The 20895-nt window shown below is 40.6% G+C and overlaps 1 protein-coding gene across 2 annotated transcripts; it reads left to right on the forward strand.

Annotated features, from left to right (window-relative positions):
- Positions 1–4209: 4209 nt before the first annotated feature.
- LOC310660682 (1-aminocyclopropane-1-carboxylate synthase-like protein 1) lies at positions 4210–20496 on the forward strand (the record flags this gene model as incomplete). Of its 2 annotated transcripts, none has more annotated exons than XM_083405626.1 (14): positions 4210–4344; positions 7185–7244; positions 7869–7939; positions 8516–8585; positions 10286–10352; positions 11095–11192; positions 12203–12280; positions 13668–13768; positions 15533–15619; positions 16980–17025; positions 17967–18108; positions 19114–19256; positions 19970–20123; positions 20321–20496. In XM_083405626.1, the coding sequence occupies exons 1-14, from the start codon at positions 4339–4341 to the stop codon at positions 20494–20496; spliced, it is 1299 nt and encodes a 432-aa protein (XP_083261752.1). In that variant the 5' UTR covers positions 4210–4338. The 2 variants fall into 2 exon arrangements, with proteins under 2 accessions (XP_083261752.1, XP_083261751.1); XM_083405625.1 differs by lacking the exon at positions 4210–4344 and adding an exon at positions 4789–5092.
- Between the last annotated feature and the right edge of the window lie 399 nt (positions 20497–20895).

Genomic DNA, 20895 nt, shown 5'->3' on the forward strand with positions numbered 1-20895 from the left:
TGCTCCACCTTCCATGCAACAGCCCTTTAGATATTTGAAGATGGCTACCATATCAGTCTCCTCTTTTCCAGGCTAAATATACCCAACTCCCTCAAGCATTCCTCATAAGACTTGGTTTCCAGAGCCTTTATCATCTTGGCTGCCCTCCTCTGCAAATATCAGAATTCATCTCTATCTGAAGCAGCAGCAGATCAGCACTCCGTTACTAACCCATCTCAGTATCATAGTATCACACTCTGCCCATGTGGTATGTTAAAACCTTAATTCAGTTTCTCAGTATTTATTTCAGACTGTACCTGCTGACAACCCAAGATATATTTCCTTTCACTGACCTAACAGCATATGAATTGTCAGGTGGTCTTCTCAGTTGACCTATCCAGCAGACCTTGAGTAACCTTCCCATAATTATTTCAGAAAATAATGGTTTTAGAAGCATATAAACTCTCAAATTTGCACTTTGTGGATTAGTATCTGGAATTACCATTTTAGCAATAAGCAGATGTCAAACTATTCTGAATAGTAGCAGCATCAGGACCTTACTTTGATGTAACCCAAACTGTTATATGAACCAGTATATATACTATAACCATGTCTGGCAGTATCAGCAAGTGTTTAATTTACATAATGCCATATAACTGCTTCTAAAATGTAATAACCTACTATGGTCTTAAGTCTATCAAATTACAGTAACTTAGTTTCCACTTCTTGTAGCTGAAAACAGCATTCTGCAATGACATCTGACTACAGGATCTTAACCTGGCTTGTTAAGATCAATTATAGCTGCCTTTGTTTGGCAAGCGGTATGATGGGCCCTCCTGTGGTGGTTGGGGCATTGGGCAGGATCCATCCCAGGGGTAATCAGGGATGAGCTCTGTGTTCCCCACTTGGACATACACTTAAGGGATGTTGGGATGTTGCTTCAAGACCCAGTCACCTTCAGGACTTGCATGCCTGTAACACACCCAGGTGGCAGGGCAGATCTTGCCTTTCTCTCTCCCTCCCCCCCCCCCAATCCCTTAACATTTTTCCAGAGGGTAAGCTAGGTGAATGGATCAGCCAGCAGTGTAAGTGTTTTCAAAAGAACTAGACACACACTGCAGTCTCAGCTACATCAGATTATAGTACCTTAGTCACAATTGGCTGTAGCATGAGATGTTCCCATGAGAAGAAATATACCCCAGTCACATTTTATTCAGTCATTAATAAATCTGAAGAACAGTTGATGATACAGTTTTGTCAGATTTATTTTACACAACTGTCAGTCATTGACCAATTCCTAAATACTAGCTGAAGTATATTTTATTGGAAATATGTTACTTAGGAGGATTCAGGTTTGAAGGCACTGGGTGCTATTCAAACAATTTTTACTTAAAGTAGACCTAACACATTCATTACTTTAAATAGATCTACTCTGAATAAACCTTAATTTATTGACACCCACTATATGTTGTGTTTAGTTATTCTATGATTATGGGAACAACAACAATACAATAAAAAAATAAAAAACAGCAATAATATGTGTTGTTTATTAAATTTCTATACCACCATCGTAGGATCACAGTGCTGTTTACAATATAAAAATACAGCGCATGATTTTTTTTACAGCTTTTATCAAAATGCCAAGAAGAGGGTACTTTATGTTAATATTTCACTTTTAAAGAAAAATGTGACTGCATGCTTCTTCATTCAGAGAAACTTCCATGCAGTATTAGCATACAAGTAGCTAAAGTAATGGAAGCTGTTTTCTGCTTTGATTATATTGTTATCAGATCAAGTTCCTAATCCAAAGTGAAGACAGAAGCAAACAAATTGAGAAAGCTGCTCTCAGTAAATGTTTGAAGAAAAAGTGATTTGATACTTTTTTGTGTTAACAAGTGTTTATGTACCGATAAGAATATGGTATCTTTTCTTTTCACAGGGTAGATTCTTTCCGAACGCCTATGACTTTTCCTAGCATAATCTTTCCTAGGCTATTATGCAAGCATTATATGGTATTAGCCTGCTATTAGATAACAGTCTGTCTGTAGGATAGATGTCTGTTTACACATAGCAATTATCCTTGACTGACCTCGCAAAAAAAAACAGTGGCTTGCTCCAGCTGGAATAGATCTTAAGATTCCTTGAAAGAGAGTGAACACGGGTAGACGCAGTCACATTGAGGGATAGATGAGCTGCCCATAAATTCTGTCTGGGGAAATTTCAGTCACAGGTTTTTTCCCATTTACAGTAAAGTAAAGATGTAACCAGAATATTGTGCTGGTTTTTGTTTCAGGGTATTCATTTTAACTTTGTGTACTTCTTCTATAAATAAATGTTCTCTATTTGATGTGGAGTAGTATAAAAAACACAAGAACAATCAGAATTTCAGAGTTTTAGATGCATGCATACAGTTATCTGAAATGTAACCATTTTATTTTCTGTTAATCCAATTTTCTCAAGGTAGCAACAACCATCTTACACCGTTGCCCAGGAGTAAGTCTCAGTGGATCTTACTTCTGAGTAAGCAGAGCAATCTTATGCACGTCAGTTATGAATACAAATTGAGAAGAGGAATTAACAGTTGCAGCATTGTTGTCTGGACCTAGCTTCTATTGTATAATATTGTCTAATTCAATTTGCTTTAACATAAAAGAAAAATGGCTCTGATCTGACAACAGCTGTCTGTAAAACTCTCTTTCTGATAAAGTGAAACAAGGCTCTTAGGCATGCATTCCTATGCCTGTTTAGTGTCCTATTTTTTAATAGGCACATCTCACAAATGGGGAACCACCATGGAAAAGGACAATATCAAGTGGGTACTCACCACTAGTACACCACCAAGGCCTTACCTGCCACTTGTAGGATCTGAGATGGATTTATTTATTGAGTTTCTATCCTGCCCCTCCACCTGGTTGATAATGGATAAGGCACACTTTTAGGCAGTTTGGTCCCAAGCCGCCACCTAACTTCTTCCTCCAGTCCACCTAGTTGTAAAACACGTGTTCTAAGTTCCTAGCATCTTGAGTGAGAATAAAATTCATCATTACCAATCCAAGGCAGTAGGTCAGGAACTTGAGATGTTCATTCTGCTGAGTGAAGCATGTAAAGAAAAGCCTGAGTGCTATACCTAGCCAGGAAGGTCACTGGGTGACCTTGGGCCAGTCACTGCCTCTCAGACTAACCTACCTCGCAGGGTTATTGTGGAGATTAAATGAGAAAGAGGAGAACCTGGAGAAAAAGGTGGTATTTAAATGCTGCAATTAATATTAACAACAAAACAGGCAGCAGGAAAGAAACAAACACACCGAAGTAACCAACCAAAAAATATTATTCTCTACACACCTTTTATATTGATCAAGAACTGAAGGTAGGTGGGATAGACTTTTGCATTAACTTAATTGCTGGCAGACATACATAAAACATGGACTATGAATTACACTATTCCCATTCTCAGTTGTTGCCATCTGTTTTGTCTTGAGAGACAATGGAGGGTGTCTCTTGAGGGTGAAGTCAAACTGCTGCATTATCAGCACTGAAGTGACCTCCTTTGGGTGCAAGCCTACGCAGTGTGTATGGAGGCCCTAGGCTGCCCAGATGACAAGACCCCACTCTCAGCCTCGTGTGTGGCCCAAAGGAAAGCAGAGCAATATGTTGGGCACCTGCTTGGCTGCAGGAGTTGCCAGAAGGCAGTGTACAAGGTGCCATCCAACCGCCTTAGGGACTCCACTCCGGATTTCTGTAGGATTTACTCCTTAGCCCTTTCTTCTCCCAAAAATATCCCACAAAGCGGAGGTTTAGGTTCAGAGTTCTCCTCCTCAGTGGGCTACCTTCCTAGGTTGGCTAGCCCCATCTGCCCCTCACTTCCCTCTACGGCTCATGCAGAAACCACCTTCTTGACCGTTAGACCCAATATTAGTCCTATCCGCTCAATCGGCCAGAGCCTGTCTTTGCATGCAGGGGAAGTCCCTCACTCACTCGCCTGGTTTAGCCAGCCAGTTTACTGTTCTTGGGATGTGGCTGCTGTCACACACTGACATCTTCTAGGAGCCACAGGTGGGAGCCGAGTACAGGATGGGGGAACAAAGGTGGACAAACTACCACCGAAGGAGCACATGTGTCCCCCACCAGAGGTACTACCCTCCCCTAAAACTTCGGCAGATTATGGTAACTGGGTTGCTTTACTTCAGGGGGCTGGGCTAAAGACACATCCCCACTCCTTGTCTAGGCGATATTGCCTGAAGAGGGCTTTTAACAGCTCCAAAAGAGAAATAAGACAAATCCCCATCTAGTCAGTCCTCTGAGGGAGAAACTGCAGCTCTGGTCACCGTCACCAGCTCAGCTTCTGGATCCCATGCAGAGATGGGGGTGAGTCACAGGAGGGGCAAATTATAGTTCTAGAGAAAGAAAGAAAAAAACACAGTATAATGACAGGAGTTCAGAAATGAAAAACTTTGGCAGCATTGAGGTAAATCAAATAAGTGCAAATAAGTTTGGATGGATGTAATAATGGAATAGTAAATGGTTTAGTTTATGTAACACATGCAGGGGTTTACGATATGCAAAATGAACCATGGAAAGAGAAGAAGGGAAGTCATTGATATTTTAAGGATGTTTAAATGAGTATTCTAAACAGTAAAACAGAAAATGTAATAAAAATGATAAAAAGGAGTTCAGAAATGAGGAGGGCCAAGTAGGGATGAGCTCCTTGTTTTTTGAGGGGGGGGGCACTTGTGTGTGTGTGTCCCGCCTGCCTGTGGCTCCGCCTGTGACTGACCACTATATTACCGGCTCCCCAAAAGCGCACCCTTCAATTCCGTTCGCAACGGCTGAGGAGACAGGTCTTCGCCGCCCTTTCCCGGCATTCGCTGCTCCTCCCTTCGCGTCTCGCTGCCTCTTTTCCTTCCGCTCCCTCAGCGCAAGGCGGCGGCGGGCGGGCTCTGTCGCTTTCCCCGCGCGCGGCGGCGCCATGGCGGACGGCGAGGCGGCGGCGGCGGCGCCTGATCCAGGGCTTTCAGCTCGGGGAGCCGGCATTGCCGGCAGCGCAAAGGGGCTGCTGCAGAAGGGCTTCGACATGTACGTGCGAGATCCGTTCGACGCCGCTCACAACCCTCAGGTGTGTGTGAGAGAGAGAGTCGGTGGTTTTTGCAAGGGGGGTGTAAAAGAAGCCGCTGGTGGGGCAGGACGTGTGCGGGGGGCGAGGGTCTTCTCTGCTAGTGTATTGAGGAAATAGGGCGCAGGGTATAAAACATGGAGCCATGGGTGGGTCAAGTCCTTGTGACAAGAGTGTGAGAACAGAGGCTTTTGTGGGTGGGTGGGTTTTTTAAATGGGACGGTATTGTGGTAGGGCAACCTTTTTCAGCCCAACGCCTGGAAAAGGCGCCCAATTTCATCGGAAATTGCCTTATATGGAGACAGGCAGTTGAGTCTATCAAGCTCAGTATTGTCAGCACTGACAGGCAGCAGCTCCCGGGAGTTTGGGGTAGGAGTCTCTCCCAGCCCTACCCGCAGATGCTGGGGATTGAATCTGGGACCTTCCGCGTGCAAAGCCCATGATCTACCACTTATTATGGGAAAGCGGGGGGGGGGGGCACATGCTGGTGGTGAATGGGGTCGGAGGCATAAGTGTAAATTTGAGCTTTAATCAGTAAATAACAACAACAATAGTAATTAAAAAAAACTAATTTCCATGCACACTCATACACATTTCCTTCACTCATATAAGCAGCAGGCATTATCAGAGTTGAAGGAGATATTCTAGCCAGGCAAAAGCAGTCAAGGAGGGTGTGAAGCGTAACTGCTGAGGGGTGTATGACTGGGGAAAGTCTGGAGGACCAGAAAGAGAAGCTTGGCTGGACTCGTAGAAGCCAAATCTTTGCGGCCAAAGTCTCTCCCCCCCCAATAAAATATTTGGGGGGGGGGGCAAAGTTGATGGGCATTACCATTCAAATGGTGTGTACATGCCTTGTGATCAATTACGCAGGCCAGGGCTTACCTCCCCTCCCCCCCCCCAATTTTTTTTTATTCAAGTTGGCATTTGGCACTCCTTTGGTTGGGGATAGTGGGAAGATGAGGTGAAGTAGAATGGAGATAGAGATGAGAAGTTTTGAGTCTGAGTGAAGAAATGGCTTGGTTTATTTTATTAAACTTCTATCACTTCACACAGCCAAAAGTGAATCCCAAATCTAAGACTAAAAATACACTAAAAGTGCTAATCCAAAAAGTCAGCTAACAATGTGAAATCCCCACCCCCATCCAACACAAGAATGAATACCGAAAGCTGAGCACCAATGGTTGTGCTGTGGAGGAGGGGGGCATGGAAGAAAAGTTAAGGGGAGCAGAAACACTTGGAAATGATGTGTGTGAGGGTTGCAGAAAAAAAACAAGGGGATGTGAAGAAAGAGGTGTGGTAATAAAACACTGTATGGAAGAAGGTGTGGAAATGAGGCAATCTTAAAGACTGTGCAGATACGAAGCTTCCAAACCTTGGGTCAGAGTTTTGCAACAGCCTTCAGGAGCGAAGGATGCAGTTCATTGCATACAATGTAGCAGAGGGGATATTTTGGAGGAGAGGGGAGAAATTGTGGCAGCAGAAATTGTACTGCTGCTTTTCAGTCTAGGCTCCAATGGCAAAGTGCCAGCTGGGTCCAAGCAGAAGTAGTTCAATCTGGTTTGCTCCAGCATGGGACAGTTACATTATCCTCTGACCTGAAATCTCCTTACTAGAAATATGTTGTTGGTGCTGCTGCTTCCAACTTCTGCAGTCTGATCAGTAGAACAGCTGAGTGTGAACATAGTTGCTGTCTGTACTCTTATGTAAGAGACTCTTGTCCTTTCCAGAGACCTGTTTTTTAAAAAACAAAGTGGTTGTACAGATATTAAAATGTGAAGTTAAATATATTTGAAAATAATAGCTGTTAATTTAATCTATTTCTAGAAGACTTCAGTCCTTAAGAAGCAGAAATGGTGGTTAAGTTGGGAACATACCTGTAGGAAGGTGCCTTAAAGAGAGTATGAAGTTGTTGCTCCTTTGTTTATATAGTGGAAAAAAAATATATAATGGTGGCAGTTTATTTTCATACTGTCGTTTAGACACTAGGTTTAGTTTTCTGACCAAGAGGGTTCATGGAAAAAGTAAACAGAAAATGTTTTTAAAAAACCAACCCATTAGTGGTGGTAGCTATCTAAATTGTCATTCCTATTTTCAGGGCATTTTGAATTTTGGAACAAGTGAGAACAAGCTTTGCTTTGATTTAATACAGGAAAGGGTAAGTTTGGCTTCCCACATGAATTGCGCAACTTAGTTTTGAAATTGTGATCACTAGGTAGTACTAAGGCGTTCCCAGTGCTGCGCTGGCTCTCCAGATGCAGCTTGTCATGCTGGCCACGTGACCCAGAAGTGTCTGCGGACAGCGCTGGCTATAGAGTGAGATGAGCGCACAACCCTAGAGTCTGGCAAGACTGGCCCGTACGGGCAGGGGTACCTTTACCTTTACCTTAGGTAGTACTAATTAGTGGTCATGATAATTTCTTATGAATAATCAAGCACTGTGTTTAATAACATTGCCTATGTAGTGTGCAAGCAAAACAAGCCTAAGCCATGGACTGGGACAGCAGGTCAGAGTGGCAAAACAGCCCCTGCATCTTAAACCTTGTCGGCTTACTCCAACCAGGACAGAAAGTGATATCTTTTGCTGTTCTGGCTCCAGGCTAGTGCAGCTGAGGAGCCAAAATCAGGCCGAGCTCTGAGAAATGGATTGGTTTTCATCAAAGATCAGCTAAGACAGCTTAACTTGAAAAATTTTGATAAACTGTGGGAAATATAAATAGCAATGTGTGAATCTACCTTTCATATAATTAAAAACTTTGTCTCTTTTTTAAAAAAATGACAGCTCCTAAAACCTGACATGGCTTATCTGGAACCTCACTTACTTCAGTATTCGGATACACAAGGCATTAAAAGGTAACAAAAATTGCTTACCATTTCAGTCTATTTTTTATAACAGCTACCTGTTTTTCTAGTTCCAGTTAAACATTTCAAAAACTAATATTGACATTGTGCAGGAGATTTAAGCTACTCTGTAGAGGTCCTCTTAAAATAAATGGTTGTGGCTTACAGACGTATTTTCTTTTGATGCAGTAGTGTTAGTGCTTAGAGACTGCTTATAACACTGCATAAGTGTCTAGTTGTTTGAGCATATTTGACAGAAATAGGTTCAATTGTACGTAAATGAATGTTCTTTTGTGCAATTGTTTGGTATTGCTGCCTTCAATTTACAGTGTTGTTTCGTAGTTCTAGAATTCAGATTTCTGGACTCAGTCCAAAATCAAGTTTCAGAAATGGGGCATTTTTAAAAATGTGATCCTCTACATATGTTTACTTTTAAAATAAGTTCTATGCAATCCTGCTTCTAAAGAAATCAGTAGCAAAATTTCAGTTGAATTTAATAAAAAGACTAAGTTAAAGTTGTGCCATAACTAACATTATATATGAATATGTTGATGCAAATTTTCTGACTGTGTTAATTTTAAACTTTAGTTTTAGAGAAGAAATTGCAAAGTTTCTTACTGAATATGCAAAAGCTCCAACAGCACTAGATCCAGATCATGTAAGGAACCACATTGCTTTCCTTTCCTTTAATTTTGTCAAAGTTTGCTGAATCTTTCATAAGATCTGAAATGAGGGTATAGCAAAAGTTATCACTTTTAAATCATTTTGGAAACTCTGCAACACTGAGAATGTATCAGGTTGTTATTGCAGATATAATTTTATGTTAAAGCCAGTACCTAAAAGAAATTTATCAGAGGGAGCTCTCATAACTTTGCTTAAGATACCCATTTGTCTTCAAATAATTACACTCAACTTTGATACATTCAGATACAAAGGCAAATAGTTTGAAAATATTGGGTGATATCTAATATCCAGCTAATGAACCAAATTCTTACTTCCCCTGCCACTTACATTTGACTGCCTACCTGTCAGTCACCTGTCCATCATCTGAGGGCAGTGTGATGTCAGGTGACTATCGTCAGGACTTCAAAACACCACACATATAGGCTCATTGCACAGCTTCAGCAAGAAGCTAGAATAAGGACATTATTCCTGTAGCTTTCCCAAACGACTGAAGGCTTTTATCCAAGACCCTGCTAAGCCCCACCCTAGGCACTGCTGTTGATCTCTCAGCTATTGAACTCTCAGTAGTGTTGGGTCTACTCATGAGGAAGCAACTCCTCACAACTAACTTATCATTCTCAAGGAGGGATTGGCTTTCAGGCGGACTGCTTGGTCCTGCCCTTTCATCTGTCAGTACTCTCTGAGGGTTGGAGGTGACTCAGCTTCTGCCTCTCAACTCAGGCCCTCTATATATAGGAGATGGCAGCTGCTGGGATGTTTCATTGCCTGATAGTCCTGCTTCAGCCTTGGTGCTGTCTGACCCCACCTGAATGTCTGTGCGATTCCCTCCAGGGAGTACCAGGCCCTCCTCTGGTGAGGATTCCTCTAGCACAGTCATGAAATGTCAGCTGATTGACAGTGAAAGCCAGTCTCCCTTGCCAACGCCAGGAGTGCATTTTAAGGGTCCCATTTTTTGATTGGCTGCTGCACAGCTGATATCACATGGTATCAGGTGTGGAGCAGGTGATCATGATTTGGGGAAAATGGCCTTATGGGCCAAATCAGGACCCATACCAGGCCTAATAAAGCCAATGGGCTAGAGTTTCCCCATCCTTGAACTAAGTCATACTTAGAATAGATCCACTGAAATCAATGGACTTATTTACACTTTCCTTCTTTACACTTCTAAAAAGTGGCAGATTGCTAAATTTAGTGCTTGGATTATCTCTATAAAACAAGGAGGTCAAACATAGCACTCTTCTCAGACGTTGACTCTGCAAACAACATATCTTACTCACTCCAATGCCATCTTAGATGGTCATTACCAGGGACATACACCTAGGCAACCACTTGGAAACCAGAGCTACTAAATGGTACATAATTCATGGATATTCTGTTGGTCTGTGTTTATATCATATATTATAGAGCATTGAACCCATAATTTCAATTACATTATAGCTCAACTAAACCTTTCAATGAATGATTGGATACCATCCAATAGAATTCACATATACAAGAGGAATTAAGGGTTGATTGTTTTGAAGTTACAGTGGTTCATTTTTTTAATTTGGTTTGAGTTGTTGACACTTGGATATGATATCCTTGCCTTAGACTTGTCTTTAATTTCTTAAAATAAATTTAGCTGCTTTTGTAGTTTTGTTAATTGTATCTTGCTATTTTGTCTTCTGTTTCTAGTTTATAGTTTTGAATGGCTGCTGTGCCGTCTTTTCTACGCTGTCAACTGTGTTATGTGATCCTGGAGGTAAGGGGGCATGAATATGTATCACATATTGTATGTATATGTATCACATATTGTAGCAGTCATGTAGTGGTAATTAGTGCCTGAACATCTTAAAGAAGGTATAAAATCTTGTTCACTCTGCTGATAATGGCTAAATCAGGCTTCCTCAACCTCGGCCCTCCAGACGTTTTTGGCCTACAACTCCCATGATCCCTAGCTAGCAGGACCAGTGGTCAGGGATGATGGGAATTGTAGTCTCAAAACATCTGGAGGGCCGAAGTTGAGGAAGCCGGGGCTAAATCATGTAGAAAATGAACTGCTTCATTGCTTTATTTTATGTGCCCTTTGAGTAAGCTAAAAATAGTTTAAATTATGTGAAGTACATGCTAGCAGAATGGAAACTATTGGTCTGCACCCCCCTTTCTAAGTAGCTATATATATTATAGTAGAGTCTTAACAATTGGTTAATGGCAATAAAATTATATGTGGAATGGGATAAAACCTCTACTATGAAATTTGTGTCACTTTTTTTAGTATGCTAGTAAGAGTATTCATTTAGGAATAGCACAGACCTGCAAGTGGTTCACACAATGTTTTCCCCCCTATTCTGGCAGCACAGTGATTATGTACAAAGATTTTGAAAGTAGTAGTCTAAAGATGTGTGTAAGATGAAGGCAAAATAAATTATCATTGTTTTTTAACAAACTAGTAAAATTCTTTGTTTAAAAAGAAAGTAAACCTTCATTATTTATTCTTTTTATAGATGGGTATCTGATTCCTACCCCATATTATGGTGGAATAAACTCCAAAGTGTGGCTGTATGGTGGAATGCAACCTATCCATGTGCCCTTGTTCAGTGAGGTAAATATTTACTAAATATTTCCTTTCTTATAAATACTGATATGTTGTCTATGTATGAACACAATTATATAAAGCCCAAGCAACAAAACAACTACTGACTATGGAAACCAAACTGTAGACATGTCCCTTCTTGTATGACTGTGCTATATGTTTTGGCAAATAAGTTTACTGTGGATGTTGTCTCATACACAAGTGTGTATATAGCAGAGGTGGCAACAAACTGTCCTACAGAAGTCTTGACTGTTTTCCTCAGTCTTTTTAGAGTGTGTGTGTGTCTATCTCTTCATTAATTATCATTTTCAGAGAGTAACAGTTTCCTGGGATGACATAATGTCACCACTGCCCTTGATCCAAGCATCCTCAAAGAATCATAGAGTTTATTGAACTCCCTTTTACCTCCTCCAGAACAAGTTGAAAAGGGAGTATCTGCATTGAGTTCATCCCAACAAACAAGGAAAAGAAAGCTCCATCAGTGTTTAAGCCACATTCACCATAACTTGCTTGTTCATTTTGCTGTTTTCCCCCTCAAATTAATAATAATTATAATAAATTTATTATTTATACCCCACCCATCTGGCTGGGTTTCCCCAGCCATTCTGGGCGGCTTCCAACAGAATTTTTAAATATAATAGTCTATTAAACATTAAAAGCTTCCCTAAACAGGGCTGCTTTCAGATGTCTTCTAAAAGTCTGGTAGTTGTTTTTCTCTTTGACATCTGGTGGGAGGGCGTTCCACAGGGCAGGTGCCTCTACTGAGAAGGCCCTCTGCCTGGTTCCCTGTAACTTCACTTCTCGCAGCGAGGGAATGGCCAGAAGGCCCTCGGTGCTGGACCTCAGTGTCCGGGCAGAACGATGGGGGTGGAGACGCTCCTTTAGGTATCCTGGACCGAGGCTGTTTAGGGCTTTAAAGGTCAGCACCAACACTTTGTGAAAATAAATAGGTATTCCGAGCAGATTGCATTGTTTTACTGAATTTCTGTCTTTGAACACCTTTTGAAATGTTTATGCAGGTGACTAATGAAGAAAGTCGACCATTTCAGTTAACTGTTGAAAAATTAGAAACTGCGCATCAGAGAGCCATAGAACAGGTAGGAATATTTTTTACTAAACTCCAGCTATTGTGCTTTCGGTTCAATACTTCTTATCAACTTTTTAGTGAAATATATCCTATTAGAAATGTAAATTGATAAATCTGCTTTTTCCCCCCATGTGCACAATTTGGCCAAAAGCAGGTTGTCATGTCATTTTAATGCATCATTTTCAAGAATGAAACTAGAATCCTAAATTATATATTTCCTGTTCTTATGTGAGCCCATTAAAATATTTGCAAGTAATAAATGGAGCACTTCATATTAAACTTAATACTTACCTTTTACAAACTGCTTTAGTTACTTCCTTTGATTTCCAAAGTAGTTCATCACTTCTGCTGTTGTTTCTTGGTTTTTTCTTAAGTAGCTTGAAGCTACTAGGTGGCAGAATCTTTTCACAGGAGAAAATGTACTGAAAATAGTGGATGGGATTCAACTGTCATGCTTGCAGTAGACCTATCAAAATCGACAAGACTTAAGTTAGTCATGACTAATGTAAGTACTACTAATTTCAGTAGGTCTGCTCTAAGCATGACAGTCTACACCTAACCCTGTATGTTTTAGTTACGCTGAAATTACAGAATTTACATAATAATTTGGTCATAAAAAATTTTATTTCCTTCCTGAATATATTTCCATTTAAACATGTTTTAGTACCATTAGTTTAAAAAGAATCCTAATTTTACAGTATTTCTATACGCTGGTGTTATATATACATTTCTTCAAGAAAACAATCATTTAATATACAGTGGTGCCCCGCAAGACGAATGCCTCGCAAGACGGAAAACCCACTAGACGAAAGGGTTTTCCGTTTTTCAATGCGCTTCGCAGGACGAATTTCTCTATGGGCTTGCTTCGCAAGACGAAAATGTCTTGCAATTCTTGAGATTTTTTTTCGCTCCCCATCCCCTTTTTCTAAGGCGCTAAGCTGCTAATAGCCTTTTAGCAGCTAATCCGCTAATCCCTTAAGCCTTTAATAGCCGCTAATAGCCGCTAAACCGCTAATAGCGCTAATCCGCTAAACCGCTAATAGGGTTGCTTCGCAAGACAAAGAGACTCGCGGAACGGATTCTTTTCGTCTTGCGAGGCACCACTGTATTACATCAAATCTATAGTTTTGTAAATTAAGTCATTTGAATTATAGCAGATGAAGTTTAAAATCATAACTAAATAACAAAATGCCATGCTGTGATGAAAATGAAATGTGATGCCATGAAAATGTGATACTGGGATATGTTTTAGGGTTATAAAGGAATATGTATGCTCATATTCAGTCAAGAAACTTCAATACTTGGCACTTTATGAAAGGATGGCAATTTTGCAGACTCGCTACTCCTTTGTTTGACGTCATGATGGCGTCCCCGACTATCAGTTTTTCTTTTTTCAGGGCATCAGAGTCAGAGCTTTAATCCTGATCAACCCTCACAATCCATTAGGGGACATTTACCCAGCACAGTTACTGAAAGAATGTCTAGACTTTGCACACAGGTTTGAGTCCTAGCGCTATTTGTTTGGGCTTTTAATTTTCTATGATGCAGTATGTTAGTTTTGAAAGTTATTTTGGTAATTTCCTTAGTTCATTTGGCATATGGCCATAAGAAGGTTTGTTCAGAAAATTCATTTATGGTAATAGTCATCTATGGTTATTAGTAGCGTTGAAAAACATTAGAATTCTTAAATTGGTAAACTTCGTTTCTGAACGTATAACTATGGTGGAGATGGCTTTACGTGCTGCTAAAAAATTTTTCCTGTATGCGTAAAGCCTGACTATATTGATTCTTTAAAACATATGTCATAAATATGAGAACTGGTAATTACCAAAATAAGTAGTGGTAAGAGTGTTTAATATGGATACATACGTTGATTTGAAAAGTAAGTTTGAACCAATTTATGAAATGAAGCATTATTGTAATCTGTAACTTGTCCGTCCAGTCTGTAGAATTCTATATGGAACATGAATTAATAAATTATTTTTATCTTTCTCAAAGAAGGATCCCTAATGTTTCCTTTAAATTTCAATATATTTTCTCATACTTCCCCCTAATGTCTATTTTTTATCCTTGGCCACATTCTTGTAATGCTTACTCTGAAATCCTATGTACACTTACTTGGACATAAGTCTCACTATGTTCAGTGACCCTTCCTCCTCCTTAGTTTATCCGCAAAAGGACTCCATCCTCCTTGCTGGTTCCATTTTCTAGCATACCTGCCCTTCCCACCAGTCTACATGAAAGGGGTTAATTTTTTTACATGTGGCTTATTTCTAATGAAGGTAACAACTAGCTCAGTCAGTAGAACATTAGACTCTTCATCTTAGGGTCGTGGGCTTGAGCCCCATTTTGGGCAAAAGATTCCTGCATAGCAGTGAGTTGGGCCACATGACCCTTGTGGTCCTTTCCAACTCTATGATTCTAACTAAAGTGGTTATTACATATTTAGTAAGCCTCAAAACATGGCACAATTCTTTTCACTTCAGCATGACACTGCATGAGACTTGGGGAATGCAGTCTGCGTCTGAAGGTGAAAACTAAGAATCTGGTGTTTTTAATTTTTTACAAAAAAAACACCACTTTAATTGGTTACTTATACTTTTGTGATATTTAAGCATCTTTCTGTCAGTCACATACTTCTGAATGCCTGCTAATATTGGGAATAAGAATTCAGTTTGATGTGTTTTCTGGCTTGTGCATGCATATATAATAAGCTGTGTGGTATGTGTTTTCTGGCCTTTATATCTTAATTGTGCAATATATTACATATGGATACTTGGTTCTTAACTTCCCGCTTTTATATATCACTATTCAGTTTTTAAAAACATTTTGCTTTATATTAAGTAGCAGTATTTTCGGTGCCTCCTCCACAAGAGGGTTGGAGGATGGCAACACTAAAACACTTTTCTGCAGTGGCTCCCTGTTTGTGGAATGCTCTCCCCAAGGAGGCTCGCCTGAGACCTTCATTGCCAGGCAAAAACGTTTCTCTTCAGCCAGACATTTGGCTGATTAACATTCTATGGCCTTTTAAACGTGTCTGTGGGATGAGAGTTATTGGTTGCTTTTGTTTTTGTTTTATTATGTATTTTATGTTTTCATTTTGTATTTTTATTTTGTGAACTTTCCTTTAAACTTTGGAAGAAGGGCAGTAAACATATTTAATTAATAATAATAACAACAACTGGATTGAGTATAGAATAGGCAGCTTTCTAAGGAATTTGCTAAACTTTAATGACTTATGTGTGTGCCTTTCTTTACATAGACATAAATTACATGTAATAATGGATGAAATTTATATGCTGTCTGTATATGGAGATACCACATTCACAAGCATTCTTAGCTTGGAGAGGTGAGTGTACCTTCCTGTTGCTTTTTTAGAAAAAAATAATGTCAGCTTTTTAGTTGAGTAACATAGCAAATCTCTTCTGTTTGTTTATATATGCACACATAGTCTACCAGTTACTGTATGCATAAATTATTATTTCAAAGTAATTATTGGTGATGTGGTAGCATATGTATGATTTTCAAGGGTTGGTAGACTTTTTTTTGTCTTGCCATTCTCTGACAAAATCCTACATGTCAATTGATTTAGGACTAAGCAGACCATTGCTCATATGTGAATTTAATGCTAACTACTATTGTAGTGATGCGGGTGGCGCTGTGGGTTAAACCACAGAGCCTAGGGCTTGCCGATCAGAAGGTCGGCGGTTCGAATCTCCGTGACGGGGTGAGCTCCCGTTGCTCAGTCCCAGCTCCTGCCAACCTAGCAGTTCGAAAGCATGTCAAAATGCAAATAGATAAATAGTTACTGCTCTGACGGGAAGGTAAACGGCGTTTCCGTGCGCTGCTCTGGTTTGCCAAAAGCGGCTTAGTCATGCTGGCCACATGACTGGAAGCTGCGCGCCAGCTCCCTTGGCCAATAAAGCGAGATGAGCACCGCAACCCCAGAGTCGGTCATGACTGAACCTAATGGTCAGGGGTCCCTTTACCTTTACTACTGTGGCTATTATGCTTCCTCTGCATGCCAGGGGCTCCTCATACAGGTCTGTTGTAACTCTGCCCGGTGTGCATGCATGCTGTAACGTGTTAGGTCACTTAGTGCAAGCCAAAATTCTTCCATGTCTCACTTGGAAGTATCTAGTGTCAGGTTCCTTTCTGGACTTTTACATATGTTGCATGCTTTGAGGAGAGTGGGGTGGAGCTGAGTAGCAACTGGTCATTGGTGAAGTAAGAGAGAGCCTGCTTTGCAAGTAATGTGCCCAGCGCAGCAGGGCTGCGGCCATCACAGGGGTAGCAGGAAAGTATAAAATTATGGCGAAATACATCTGCACCCTGTTGTCCACATACTGAAGGAGCGGGACTATTGACTGTATTCCTTCATGTGGCAAGTAAATTATACCTTCTTTAGCGTGTGTGTGGGGGGGGGGAGACTGCCATCCAGTGCCCTCCATCTTGGGCTCCTTTGGAGGAAGGTTGGGGTGAAAACATAAAAAATAAATAGAACATAATTAGAACTTCCTTGATCCAGATTTCTGTATGTACTTCAATGCACATGCACACAGGGATTTGCATTCATTTCTGTGGAGAGCACAGAACATGTGCTGTCTGTTCTGTGGATTTCTATAGCTCCAATATTTTGCTGGGTCAGGGTAAATTGCCATTGTCCTTACGATTGAAAAGTGTTGATTTCCCCAAATCTTTCTCTTTAGTTTACCAGATCCAGACCGGACACACTTTATGTGGGGATTTAGTAAGGTAGGTTAGAAATAGTTGTTATCAACATTTCTTCAAAATGTACTTGAATTCTTGAAACTGTCAAATTCTTTCATCTACCCAATGCATTGTTCCAAAGAAATCTTGTATGTGAGAACTTAAAACCTACAGTGTAATCATGGATTATAATGTTTGCCTCTGCCACAGTTGTACAGCAGGTCTAGCCATTAGTGGAAGATGGTATTCTGTTATAAACTCAGTATCATTTGCAACTATCCCAAGAACTATCCGGCAACTAGGTGGCTCACCAGAAGCTGGCCAGTAGACTATGAATTACTTTATGCTCTTCCATAGTTTAGGATATGACTTGCAGTGCAGTGCAAACCTTATGGATGTTTATTTCAATGTAAATTCTACTCCAAAATAAATAAATTGCAGCCTTAGGGTGGCTTCTGATTGCTTAGGCTGCAGAATATCCATTTATAATCTCTCACCATGTGGGAGCTGCAACTACATGTTGATTTGGTTAACTCTAGCAACCAGTGACAGATTCCTTGCTTGCTTCAAAAATAGGGGGTTTGAGAGGGCCAAGCAAGGTTGGCTGTAAACAACCAGGACCCTTTGTGGATGCAAGTGCCACATATTGTTTATAATTTCACTTGTTCTACCACACTGGAAATCTAAAACTAGACTTCAGGGATCATCATATGGGTTTCAGCCAAAAATTCTAACCTAATGAAATACTTTATGCAAATCAAATCAATTATTCTGCTTTTGTTTCTTAATACGTAAATGGACTTTAAAACATTTTGTATAGAATGTTAAGTGCTTTGAAACTTGAGAAATTATATTTTATTACAAGAATCAGAAATTATTTAGCCTTCATTGGATAATGCTAATTTGGATAGAAATTTGCTTTGTGTATGAATTAACATTTTAGAGAGACTTTTTTAATTACAAACTTTCCCCCCTTCCCTTTCAAGGATTTTGGCATGTGTGGCATCAGAGTTGGAGTATTATACACCAGAAATCATGAGGTCAGGAAAGCAGTTAATCAGCTGGCTGTTTTCCATGGTTGTCCTGGACCAGTGCAACATGTTCTCAGCCAGTTCCTTCGTGACAGAGGTTAGCAAACTTGAAAGTGCACAAACAGACATGGCCCTGATTCCAAGTAATGAACACCAGTCCTCACACTATATAGTTACTGCAGACCAGAAAAATCCAGCTCTGTTTTTTCACTGTGCCTGGCTAGACCATGATCTAGCCAGCTTTATTCCTCAGTTTCAAATTATTTATGAACTACATTCATTTTTATTTATTAGATATATTGTTGAAGTTGGTGTAAAGTGGCTGAATTGGTGCACTATGGGTTAAACCACAGAGCCTAGGACTTGCCGATCAGAAGGTCGGTGGTTCGAATCCCCACGACGGGGTGAGCTCCCGATGCTCAGTCCCTGCTCCTGCCAACCTAGCAGTTTGAAAGCACATCAAAGTGCAAGTAGATAAACTGCATTTCCGTGCGCTGCTCTGGTTCGCCACAAGCTGCTTAGTCATGCTGGCCACATGACCCGGAAACTGTACACCGGCTCCCTCGGCCAATAAAGCGAGATGAGCACCGCAACCCCAGAGTCGGTCATGACTGGACCTAATGGTCAGGGGTCCCTTTACCTTTACCTTTACCTTTACCATCTGAGCAACCAGGGAACATGTTCTGTACAGGACCTGTCTCATCTTGCTTTGGCTTGCCTGTAGTTACCTTGCCATCATTAACTATTAGGACTGATGCCAGCAAAACAGAATTTCCAGATTAGTTAACTTGTTTAGCTGGTGATGTGAAACGCCTCTCTCCTTGAAAACCACTGCCAGTTACAGTAGACAGTGCTGGGTTGGATGAACAAATAGTCTGACCTGGAATAAGAATTTTCTTAACTTCATAATACTGCAAACAAAAACCCTCTTAATCACATAAGCTACTTTTTACACTTTACATTTGCCATGCAGGATCCCTTTAACAGAGTGCCTGCTGTTCCCAATGTTCCCCACCCCTTAACTTGTCAAAGTACTACTAAGACTGAATAATACAAAGGGGGGGGGAACAGTGTGGTCTGATTTGTTCTCTTATTTTGGCAGAATGGCTGGATAATGTGTTTTTCCCAACCAATAAAAGAAGACTTAAGGAAGCACAGAACATTCTTGTGGATGGTCTTGCAGAGATGGGAATACCTGTTCTAAAAAGCTCAGGAGGATTATATGTGTGGGCTGACTTCAGAAAAGTACGTGGAGGACCTGGAGGGCTCAGGGAGGGTGGATTAAAGGATATAAATACAGTTGGCTGTATTGTGGCTGGTCTTGTGAGCTCCTTCCTTCCTGCCGGGCTTTGTATTCAAAATAGGACCTGCCCCTCCCAGTGAGACATTGAGAGGTCATAGGCTTATGAGCAAACCCAATCGGAAGAATGCATCATCACAGTGCTATCCGGCACTTCTTGTCTGCGACTGGACCAGTCCCCTGCCCCTTGTACGTGCACAGTCTCAAAGTGCACCAGGTTTTCATTATTGATAAGATAAGGGCTTGGAGCTCCCCACCCTGCACCATTAAAAGAGGCTTTTGAAAAAAGTACTCTTCGTTAATTTTGGACATAGTTAAGGTCCTAAACCATCAGAGGAAGGAGGGAATGGAGGCTGGTGCTGCCCGCACTACACCTGACCATCATTTAAGGTGCCCCAGCATGTTGTGGCACACTGGTTGAAAACCACTGAATTAAATCATAACATGCCAAACAATAAATAAATGGTGCAGCAGCTGGTCCTAAAGAATACTTTGAGTAATTGGCTAAGCAAGAAAAATAATAGAGCGCCAAGGCTTCAATTGAACTCAAAAGATGCTTTGATAAACCTGATCTTTTGGTTCTTTTGAGGGTGGGGAGGTAAAGTGCTTTGTTTGCTAATGTGGCATTTAGTTAACGTGTATTTCTGTTTTCTCTTAGTTCTTAAAGTCGCAGACATTTGAAGCCGAAATGGATTTATGGTGGAAAATTCTTGGTGAAAAGCTGCTCATTAGTCCTGGGAAAGCCTTTTGCTGTTATGAACCTGGATGGTTTAGGCTGGTCTTCTCAGATTCCAAAGACAGAATCTACCTGTGTAAGTTTCAATTCTATAAAAGGGTTATCTGATCTCTTTCTCCTTTCTCATCCTTCACTCAGCTATATGCATTGTCATAGACTTTCAAGCCATCAAGGAATATATACAGCCTTACAATATGTTCTGTACTACATACAAGCAGACATTTAGGAAATATCTTATGTCTTTAAAATGTTTATGTTGCTTCCTTTTTGTAGGTATTCAGAGACTTCAGCAAATGCTACGTGATAAAATAGATGAACCTATAGCTTCATCTCATGAAGAAAATGAGCATATTGAATTAGATGATGAAACTTCAGCCAATTACATAAATACATCAGTGGATGATGTCTCAGAAGGATATTCACACTTGAAGAAAATAGCTGTCTTCTAAGAACCTGAATGCTAAAGCAAAGCATGGCATATTTATATTTACTGTAACTCTGACTCCCCTTCGTTTTGTTTAGTATGGCAGGCAGGCATTAACATTTTGTTGTAACCTATGGTTACTAATTTGACTATGGAGATTCTACTTACCATATTTTTCGCTCTATAAGACGCACCAGACCACAAGACGCACCTAGTTTTTGGAGGAGGAATACAAGAAAAAAAATATTCTGAATCTCAGAAGCCAGAACAGCAAGAGGGATCGCTGCGCAGTGAAAGCAGCAATCCCTCTTGCTGTTCTGGCTTCTGGGATAGCTGCGCAGCCTGCATTCGCTCCATAAGACGCACACACATTTCCCCTTACTTTTTAGAAGGGAAAAAGTGAGTCTTATAGAGCAAAAAATAC

This window comes from Podarcis tiliguerta (assembly GCF_965153285.1).
Source record: "Podarcis tiliguerta genome assembly, chromosome: 12".
Taxonomy (NCBI): Eukaryota; Metazoa; Chordata; class Lepidosauria; order Squamata; family Lacertidae; genus Podarcis; species Podarcis tiliguerta.